General features: G+C 43.5%; 1 protein-coding gene across 2 annotated transcripts; it reads left to right on the top strand.

The window, feature by feature from the left end:
- The first annotated feature begins 1955 nt into the window (after positions 1–1955).
- ormdl3 (ORMDL sphingolipid biosynthesis regulator 3) lies at positions 1956–6186 on the top strand. Of its 2 annotated transcripts, XM_086140147.1 has the most exons (5): positions 1984–2191; positions 2384–2497; positions 2705–2907; positions 3878–4029; positions 4994–6186. In XM_086140147.1, exons 3-5 carry the CDS (start codon positions 2734–2736, stop codon positions 5127–5129), a joined length of 462 nt encoding a protein of 153 aa, XP_085996273.1. In that variant the 5' UTR covers positions 1984–2191; positions 2384–2497; positions 2705–2733; the 3' UTR covers positions 5130–6186. The 2 variants fall into 2 exon arrangements, with proteins under 2 accessions (XP_085996272.1, XP_085996273.1); XM_086140146.1 differs by lacking the exon at positions 2384–2497 and having other exon boundaries at positions 1956–2191.
- The last annotated feature ends 4515 nt before the right edge of the window (positions 6187–10701 follow it).

Genomic DNA, 10701 nt, shown 5'->3' with positions numbered 1-10701 from the left:
ATTGATTTCTTCACCCCTGTAAACAAGAAGGGGCCCAGAGAAGATCCCTGATGAACCCCCATCTCCGCCTTGAACCTCTTCTGATATTATTTTCATACAATATATAATTATTTTTTTAATTGGAATAATGCCACAATATTAATATAAGTAATACCAGTTGTTTTGTGAAAATCAGATTCAATTCGACATTTACTTTAAATCTCATGACAATCTGCATGGGATTTTTCCAGAAATCAACAAAGGGAAGAATTAAATAAAATATGGATGAAGATTATATATGATATAGTTTAAGTCAATTAAATTTTTTTTAGAAAAAAAAAGGTTAAGATTGGCTTAAAATCAGCAAGAAATTGAACTCAAATCATAAAAGTTGCAAAAAAAACATTGCTTTGTAAGTAGATTTGATTGTCTGCAACTCAGAAATCACCTCCCGATGATCAGGAAATGTCTTGGGAATGAGTGAAAGAAAAGAAGAATACATTAGCAAGTCCTGAAGAGAATTTTTCCTGAACAGTTTCCGTGCTACGTTCTCAGACGCAGAGATCCGATGGGCGTCACGGCCGTCGACCCCCGATCCGTCGGATCGGCGTGGCGTCCGCAGCAAAGGACCCGCCGCCAGCCATGACCTCACAGGCCTGACATCCACGGCGCTGAACAGCAGGGATCTAGGTTTACAAGGCCGTCGGCGCCGCCGCCGCTCCCCCTCCCGCCGAGGCGTCGGGTAACGTTGACCGCCGCCGCCCGGGGGCCGCCGAGGGCCCAAATTAGCACGAGGATCCAGAACGCGACACTGTTGATCTTTGATTTGGAGTGTGTTTGCCTGCGGCCGGCGTCCGCTCACCTCCGTAAGATCAGCAAAAACAGTTTTGGAAGACGTGAACTAAAACTAGACAAAAAAAAACAAAAAAAACCCGTGCATGAACAGGAAAAAAACAAAAATACCCAAACCAAATGGAAGATGATGTAACCGGAGCAGACAGGGGTGAAATCCTGGTCACCCCTCCTCCTCCCGTCACCACCCTGGAGAACGCCGCCACGGCCCGCTGCCGTCCCCGGGCTCCCGTCTGGCCCCCGCGGACCCCCGCGCAGCTGCTTCCTCTCCGTCCTTGGACCTCATGAATGGGGGGAAACTTTTTGTCACGGTGCAGTTTCCTTCTGCACAGTGAAATCACATCCAGCGGCTGCAGCTTCAACGGTTGGCCGCCATCAACCCCCCCCTCTTTCGCTGTCGTAAGCTGCACTTTGCAGCACAAATATACAGTAGGTTATTCTGGTCTGTTTTTCCTGGTTTGTCTCAAGGCGCAGGACATTGTTGTACCTACAGTGTTTGAGGGGAAAAAAAGTTATATTGAAAAAACAGTTGGGGTACGAGCATGAGAAAAAAAACAGGAAGTGGGGCCAACTTTACAACTTTAAACAGTATTTCTCTTGAAAAGGTTGCTTCATTTTGTTTTTAAAAAATATTTTTAAACCTCACTTTGAAAAGGTTTCATTACTTGAATTGTATTTTCTTTAAAATGCTCATTGTTAAAAGTAGTCTAAATTATTTAAGATAAGATAAGATAAGAACAACTTTATTGATCCCAAAGGAAATTGTTGTGCCAGAGTTTCAAGCAAAAACATAACAATAATAGATAATAGTAGGAAGGAGGCAGATTTAATATTATAATAAAATAAAATTTAATATTTTTTTCGAATCGTGTAAAGGCCACTGTTCCTCCCACAATTTATTTTTAATATTTAATTTTTCGCCGTTTATTTCTATCCCGAGTGACAACCATGCCTGTCCTTTGTTGTTTTTACGATCCCGCCTCTTCTGTGACGTAGCACGGAGGCGTGCCCCGCGTCAGTTCAACGCACTCCACCCCGATTGGCCCGTTTGTACCGCGTGACCGGACGCCGACCAATCGCGGCGGAATGCGAGGAGCGAGAAACACCGAGGAGCGAGCGGCGGTGACGCGAGACGGCGGACGGTGCCGTGTTGTCAGCGGCGGAGACGCGTCCCCGGGAGTCAAGACCTCACGGACCGCAGGGTTGCGGGGGGGGGGGGCGCGGCGACAGGATGCTTCCGGGGGACTGACCGGGGGGAGCACCGGAGACTTGGCGAGCGTCCCCGGTGCCGGCGGTGCGGTTACATAACGGAAAGGAGACGGATAACGGGACCGGAGCCGAAGCCATTTTCGTCTTTACGGTAAGTGAAAGCGTCCCCCCCCCCCCTCCAACCCCGCAGGTGGAACATCCCCACCCGCTTCCGGTTTCCGCGGAGAACACCGGAAGCAGCTGCTCACCTTTTGCTGAACCACTCTCCCCTTTCCATTCATGCCAAAAGTCACCTGTGGAATTTCACCTGTCTCCAATCCCCTCCCCGCCATCTTTGTTGTAGTCCCATTAATCCCGCGATGACCCGAAACCCTGGCCTCTGATTGGCTTGCAGGTGTTAATCTCACCCCCTGAAGTGACGCAATCCGGGATTATTTGTCCCTTATCACTACACCAGGTAAACTCCCAGCCAGGTGTTTTAAAAACGACTAAGTGCTTTCTCTGCACTTGGAAATAAAATATAAAAACTAATAGTCATGCTGAAACCTTCAACAATGGTATTTATGATTCACACAACTGATAAATGTATTCCTATCCCACCCGATCAAAGGGAGTAAAACCTGTAATTGAAATGAACGCATCGCTGTGCCCTGTGTTGACGCAGGTGTCGGGGTGCGCGGCGGCGGATCCAACATGAACGTGGGCACGGCGCACAGCGAGGTGAACCCCAACACCCGCGTGATGAACAGCCGAGGGATGTGGCTGTCCTACATCCTGGGCATCGGCCTCCTCCACGTCATCCTGCTCAGCATCCCCTTCGCCAGCGTGCCCGTGGTCTGGACCCTCACCAACCTCATCCACAACCTGGTCAGTGTGTCGGAGGGTTTGGGAGACAAAAAAGTGGAGATAAATGGGTCGGTCAGTCGCTATCGGTCATCTTGCGAATACAAAAGTATCAATATATGTCAGTATGTGCAGGAATGTGGGCCGTTTATAGCAGCCGACGTCGACGTTTTGTCGCCCGCCGGCTGAAATCCAGCGTTTCCAAAACCTTCATACGATTATCAGCGGGTGTGTTTAATTTCCCCGCCGAAGTGTGACGTCCTTCTCATTCCTGATGTTTGATCCGCTGACGCCACGCTATATCGTATATCTTGTTTACAATACAGCGTGTTCAAGCAGCATGAAAAACATGCCGAAACAATAACTGTCAGAAATCCAGGAACATAAATTGTCCTTTTCATATTTCCCCTGTGTTTAATGCGTTTACGTCACGGATTCATTGTCTCCACCGTTCCAGTTTATTTTGGGCTTCAGACCCGCCTCGTCTCCAGCCAAGAGTCTCAAATCCATTCCCCAGTCGCAGGAGTTTTTGGCGTTTTCATCCGGCAAAGCGGGCTCTGATGGCGGCTCCGGAGTGTTGTGAAAGAGTCATGAACCGGGACGGGGTTGTTAGCGCACGTGGCTAATCGGCAACATCGACGTCCTCTTGGGGAAAATAAATAAAGAGCTTAAACAGCAGTTGGATCTCAGAACGGTCGCTTCTCGGACTTTGTCCTCCCGCTAAGTTTAGCGGCGCTATTTCCGAGCCAATGACCTTTGACCTCCTTGGACCCCGAGTGTTTACATTTTTATTTTTACTCATCCGGAGCCCGGTTCATCCTTTTTCTTTTCCAAAGTCTGTTTTTTACATCCAGCTCCTGCAAAAGGCAACTGATAGTCCAGGAGGGAGAAATTAGATTTAATAGTGAAACTTATTCGGAGCGCAACATGCAAAACATGCTAGCGTGGGGCTTTGCATCAACTAAGGCTAAGAGTGTGTGTGTTTTGTTTCCAGTGCATGTACCTGCTGCTCCACACTGTCAAGGGGACGCCGTTTGAGACCCCGGATCAGGGCAAGGCCCGCCTCCTCACGCACTGGGAGCAGATGGACTACGGCGTCCAGTTCACCGCGTCGCGCAAGTTCCTGACCATCACGCCCATCGTCCTGTGAGTGGCGTTTAGTGATCTGCTTCCTGTGAATATCGGCGCTAAGCTCATTAAGTCTAGGCTTGTTGTCAGCAAGCATCCAGACACACACGCACCCAAGTGTGTGTGTGTGTGTGCTTTCAACCTCGACGTAAACACATGTCTGAGGTTGCCGGAGGAAGCACCTGAACGCCTCGCGTGCTTTCACAAAGACCGCTGTGACTTCCTGCCTGCGAGCTCAGGGACGCCGAGGAGGTGGAGACGTTAGACTTGTGCTCGGACTCGAGTCCAGCTGTTTATTTTCAGCTCCGTCCACCCGCGACGTGGCGTGGAGCGTTTCCCCGCGTCTCTCCGGGGTCGCACGCTCTGGCGTGGGGACGCCATCTTTGATTCGGGAAGCTCCCGCCGGCGTGCGAGCCTTCCGCTTGTCATACGATTCCTCGCCCCGCTTTTCCCTCCCGGCTGTTCACACCGGGGCTGAAACCAGACTCTGGTGCCGCCTTCAGGAGCCAGGAGGAGGTCGGGAGAAGTTAAAACCTCTGCCTCGTTTCTGGAGTCCAAGGTCGTTTTTTGACCTTCAGGGTTTGAATCCCGCAGTGCTAAATGTGTGTTTTCCCGGGAAAGTGAGCCGGCGTCCGACGTTCCCCGCGCTCACCCTGACAAAGAGTCCGGTGTTCTCTGACCTTTGACCCCGGACGTGGACCGCTGGACCCTGGGAAGAAACTCCCACTCCAACGTCAGGGCGCCGGCGGCCTCCGCGGTTCCCTGACCTTCAGGAAGGGAAAGGTCGCGGAAACAATCCGGGAGTCCAACGGACACGGGAACCATGCCGAAGTGCAAAAGACTGTGTAACAATTGCGAAACGGCGTGTTATAACTGCGTAATAACATGTCGTAACCGTGTAATAACGACCCGGTAGTTCCAAAACTATGTCTGGTTTCCACGGCGACCCGCCGGTTGACCTTCAGTGTCCTCCGCCCCGCAGGTACATCCTCACCAGCTTCTACACCAAATACGACCGGGCCCACTTCGTGGTGAACACCGTGTCCCTGCTGAGCGTCCTCATCCCCAAGCTGCCGCAGCTGCACGGCGTGCGCATCTTCGGCATCAACAAGTACTGACCGGCGCCGGGCGGGCGGGAGGGAGGGAGGGAGGGACGGCGAGGAGGCCGTTTTTTTACAGAGGACCTCAAAGGAGGCGTTTGGCTTCCGCCGCTTGTGTCCGTGGAGACGGCCACAGGGTTCATGTGACGCCCTCGACCCCGACAGATGTTTCCATCTGACTTTTCCACCTCTGGACGCCCCGTGTGGCGGCGGGGAGGCCGAGACGCGCCGACCTGGTTGCTAGGATACGAAGACTCCATGGAGGCGGGTCGGGGGGGCGTTCGCTGACCAAGGAAAACTCAGGACTCGGTTACACAGATTTCATTACAACATCCTGTTTTTCTTTATTTTAAACAAAAAAAAAAAAAGGAAAACAAAGACGGCAGCGGCCTCTGGTGGCTCCACCGAAGCACGCGACCAGGCTAATGCTAAGCTATGCAATTCAAATATCACCACCAGGTTGTTGCTAAGGGTCCCTAGCGACGGCTGCATCCACGCACAAAATGGGAGGGGGGGGATTTGGCGGTGAAAACAAAAAGATGCATCCCGATTGGCTGACGTTGTCGCGGGCCGCCGTGCGTTCAGGTGCACGTGCACTTCACAAAACCAACAGGATTATCCTCCGCTTTCACCAAGTTTTCCCGTCTTCTTATTTTCACTTCCTCGCCTCCCCCTGCTTTGTAATCCTCCCGTCTGTTCGAACCGCGGAGAATCCCAACGCCATTTCGGTCGCAATTAAGCCGAAACAGCGTCTTTTTCCCGACGAGCGTCCGACGCTCGCCTCGCTTCCTGCCGGGAAACGTAATGACATGTAATCACGCCACGTGAACGCCGGCTTTTTCGGCGAAACAGGGATTGTATTTCCGACGCCGCCCGTTCCGCGCCCGAGGCGTGACATCGACGCGCCGTCGCCGCCGGCTTGTTTTTCGGACTCCCGCGCCGATGAAGTGAATGTGAGGACGCCTGCTGGACGATGAAGTGCACTTGCTTTATCCTCCCTCTTCTTCTTCTTCTTCTTCTTCCCTGGTGGTCGATGATGTCAGCGCGACCCCCAAATACAGTATTTTTCAAAGTACCCGCTCTCAGTGTGTGTGGTTTTTTTTTTTAAATTATGGTTAAAAAGGTATTTATTCATTTCAACAAATTATCCCTTAATTATCTTGTGTTGTTTTATCAGCATCTAGTAGTGGATTTATCAAGTTAAATGAAGCTAATCTAGTTTTATGGGTCGGTTAGCGTTTGTTTGACGGACTTGTGGTCGTCATGGCAACATGTGAAATTTACCGTTCGCCCGGCATTCGGTGGTAAAAGAAATCAAATGATTAAAACTTCAAACTCAAAAAAAAAAAAGAAAAGAATTCAATAGTACTAATAATAATTAAATGATGCTTTTATTGAAAACATACTACTGAGACATTTTGGTTAAAAAGATACAAATTGAACTCATTAAAGAAGTACGAGATCAATAAATCCTGAGTAAAATCAATCCGTCAGTTTTCGGACAAGTTACGGAAAACGTCTTTAACTTTCCAAAGATCTGAAAGATCAAAAAGGTTGTTTTTTTTTTAACCCTCAACAATATAAAAGAGTAAATAATTAAGATTAAAAATCATCTGGAAACGACGAAAGATGAAGTGAATGGAAGCGACGGCCACGCCTGCGAAGCTGAAACTAAAGGTAATTATGGACTCATTATTTGGATTGTAATTTTGTTATGTGATCATTTTGAAAATATCTGAACATTTCTTGAATGCGTTTAAGAAAAATTGCAATTTTCCAGATCATTTGTCTTGAATTTTTCTTGCAAAAAATGTTCAATTCTATTATTCATTTTTAATGTATGCATACATTTTTATTTCAATATTTCAGTTTTTTCTGAGTGACTTCCTATTTAATTTCCCACTCATTGATTATTGAAAATTTATTCTGGATTTTCATACAATTTGTTTATTTCCCCCCCCCCCTCCGATTGATTATTTCATCGATTTCTAATGAGACTCTTCATTTTTTTTTCCCAGAATTTTATCCGGGATGATTCTGGCAGCAGCGTTGCCATGGTAACACGGTAACCTATCAATCAAACGGTTATTCTCTGGTTCCGCCGCTCGATTGAAAATAATACAGGAAGCGGCGGTTCGGACGCGATGGCTTCCTGATTTACGGTCGGGAGGAAGATGTGCAGCCATATTGTTTCTGACCTGATTGACGGCGAGGAAGCGGGAACGCCATTTCCTGTTTTCAACAATTACAGTCCCACGTCTTGATTTACCGGCAGGGAATCGAAATAAGTTCAGTTTGGAAAACAGCTCCGGGAGGTTGACGTCTCCTGGAGAAGATCTGGTGGCGCTGAAGGAAGGAGGAAGTCATAAATAAAACAGACGGAGGCTTATTAAGTGGCGGCGCCACAGAATCGGAACATTTTTAATTAATTACCCGGCCGTCGCTTCGCCCTCCATTTGTTGTTTGACTCTATTTTATCCTGTTTTTTTTTTTTTGTTTGTTTGTTTATTTTCTGTGTTTCCACTTTCCGTCGCTTTATCTCGTCCAACTCTAATAGTATTTAGTTACTTACAATTTTTTTTCAATTTCTATTCTATATTTCTTGTTTAATTTTTTCGATTTATTCGCAAATTTAATTGAAATCTATTCTATTTTTATTTTATCTTATTTTATTTTATTTATCCATTTATGTATCCATTGTTCAATTCATTTTTTTTTTTAATTTCAATTTCAATTTTTTTTTTATTTCAATTCAATATTGCTAGTTTAATTTAGTTTTTTTTTATGTATTTAATTATGAATTTTAATTGGATGAAAACTTTTTTTTATGTTGAAATAACTTTATCTCATGTTTATTTTTGTTTTATTTTATTTTAACTCTCCACGCTCAACTCCGTTTTTTTATGGTGACAAGTGGGGGTTTATAATCTTTTTTTTTTATTTCAATTCAATATTGCTAGTCTAATTCAATTGTACTTTTTTTTGTTTTATGTATTTAATTATGAATTGTGATTAGATGAAAACATGTTTCATATTGAAATAACTTTATCTTATGTTTATCAATTTATTTTTTTGATTTTACGTCCATGGTCAACTCAGTTTTTTAGGTAACAAGTCGAGTTTATGATCAATTTTTTTATTTTCAATTTCTATTCTAAATTCCTAATTTAGTTTTTCGATTTATTTGCAAATTTAATTGAAATATATTCTATTTTTACTTTATTTTATGTATCAATTGTTCAATTCAATTTTTTTTCAATTCCAATTCAATATTGCCCGTTTAATTTAGTTGTATCTTTTTTGTATTTAATTATGAATTTTAATTAGATGAAAACTTATTTTTATGTTTAAATAATTTTATCTCATGTTTGTTTTTGTTTTATTTTATTTTACCTCCACGCTCAACTCCGTTTTTTAGGGTGACAAGTGGGGGTTTGTAATCTTTTTTTTTTTTTTCAATTACAATTCAATTTTGCTGATTTAATTTAGTTGCATTCATTTTTTTGTTTCATGTATTTCATTATGAATTTTAATTAGATGAAAAAGTTTTATGTTAAAATAATTTTCACATTTATTTTATCTTATGTTTATTTTTATTTTATTTTATTTTACCTCCGCCCTAATCTAATCAATTTTTTAGGGTGATGAGGGGGGGTTTAGGTAAAATCAAATCAAATAAAACATAATGTAAAATACATGAAAATACTCAAATGTAAAATAAACAAAAAGGTTTCATCGGATTTTATCTTATCATTAAAATATAATACTAGAACATTATTGAAGATGGAGAAATTTAAACCAAAACCAAAATAAGATACAATTAATTTCAATTAGATTTGGATTTAACAATAAATATACTGTAGTCTTGCCGCATCGCTTCAAATAATAATTGTATTTTTAATTAGGACTCATTTCTAATGTCAAATTTTTTGTCTTTTTTTTTTGCATCATAATGTTGGAATGAAATCCCTCAGATTTGGATGAGACGTCTTTCTACATTATTCATTATTTCCATCATTTATTATATATCTTTCTATTCTTTTCATTTATTTTATTTAGTTTTCTTGTCTGGGGCGGGAAAATCATTCATGTTTATTTCATTATTCATTTTTCTTATTCATTTATTTTTTTTTCGTCTTCTTTCAGTTATTTATACCCGGCGTCACACACACACACACACACACACACACAGAGTTCATCATTCATCATTAATGAATGTGTGATTTACTGAATGTTTTCCTTCCATTTATTCAATAATTCACGGAGGTCACATGACCTCCTGTGTTGGTGGAGCCATGGAAGTCATCAACCTTCTTCTCCTCCTCCTGCTTCATCCTCCTCTTTTTCTCCTCCTCCTCTTCCTTTAGTTCTTCTCCTCCTCTTTTCTTCCTTTTCTTCTTCTTCTTCCTCTCCTTCCTCTTCCTTTATTTCTTCCTCTCTTCCTTCTTTTCTTCATCCTGTTCTTCCTCCCTTCTTCCTCTCTCCTCCTCGTCCTCTTCTCTCCCTTTTCTTCTTCTTCTCCTCTTCCTCCCTGCTTCCTCCATCTTTTTTCTTCCTCCTCTTCTTCCTCTCTTCTTCACCTCCTCCTCTCTTCTTTCTTCTCCTTCCTCTTCTTCTTCTTCTCTCCTCCTCCTCTGTTTCTTCTTCTTCTTCATCTCCTCCCTGCTTCATCCTCCTCTTCTTCTCCTCCTTTCTTCCTTTATTTCTTCCTCTCTTCCTTCTTTTCTTCATCCTGTTCTTCTCTTCCTCTCTCCTCCTCCTCCTCTCCTCTTCCTTTATTTCTTCTTCTCCTCCTCTTCCTCCCTCTTTCCTCCATCTCTTTTCTTCCTCCTCTGCTTCATCCTCTTCTTCTCATCCTTTCTTCCTTTTCTTTTTCTTCCTCCTCTCCTCCTCCTCGTCTCTTCCTTTATTTCTTCCTCTCTTCTTGTCTTCTTCTTCATCTTCTATCCTCCTCTTCCTCCTCTTCTTCTTCTCCTCCTGCTTTCCTCGTCTCATCACCCTGACAACAGAAACACGGCATCGGATAAAAGAAAAACAACTAAAAATGCACAACACACACACACACACGATCTAAAAATAGAAACAGGGTTGGTCCCTGGGGGCGGGGCCTGACCTTGAAGGGTCACCTGTCAATCACGGCGAGTCGAGCCGACCTTGAAGCGCCGCCGTCACGTCCCGCGGTTTGTCACATTTTCTCCTCCATGCTGTTCGGACGTTGCCACGGCGATGAGCTCAGATCCTGACGGGATGGGAATTGACCTGGTAAAAAAAGATCTTGATGAATCTTTTAAAAGTGCACGGCGGACGAGGCTTTTAAAGTCTGAATTAAAGCTATTAAAGTATTTCCAAATTTAGCAGATAATCTGATTATGGAAACACAGGAAATACATTTTAATAAATATATATATTTTTAATATTTATCCTTTTAATTCGTTTATTATAATTATTAATTTTAATTGCATTAATTATTGCCTTTTTTATCTGATTTTTCCATTGATTTATTAAAATAGTTTCAGATTGAAGGAAAGAAAATAAAAAAAAAATACTTATTTTTTATTTGTTGTCCTTCATTGTTTATTTTTTAAATATA

This window comes from Fistularia commersonii, chromosome 32 (genome assembly GCF_037954325.1).
Source record: "Fistularia commersonii isolate RoL2024-O1a breed Wild chromosome 32, RoL_Fcom_v1.0, whole genome shotgun sequence".
In the NCBI taxonomy this organism is placed as follows: domain Eukaryota; kingdom Metazoa; phylum Chordata; class Actinopteri; order Syngnathiformes; family Fistulariidae; genus Fistularia; species Fistularia commersonii.
The sequence above is the reverse complement of the archived record's forward strand: the minus strand, read 5'-3'. Positions and strand labels throughout refer to the sequence as shown.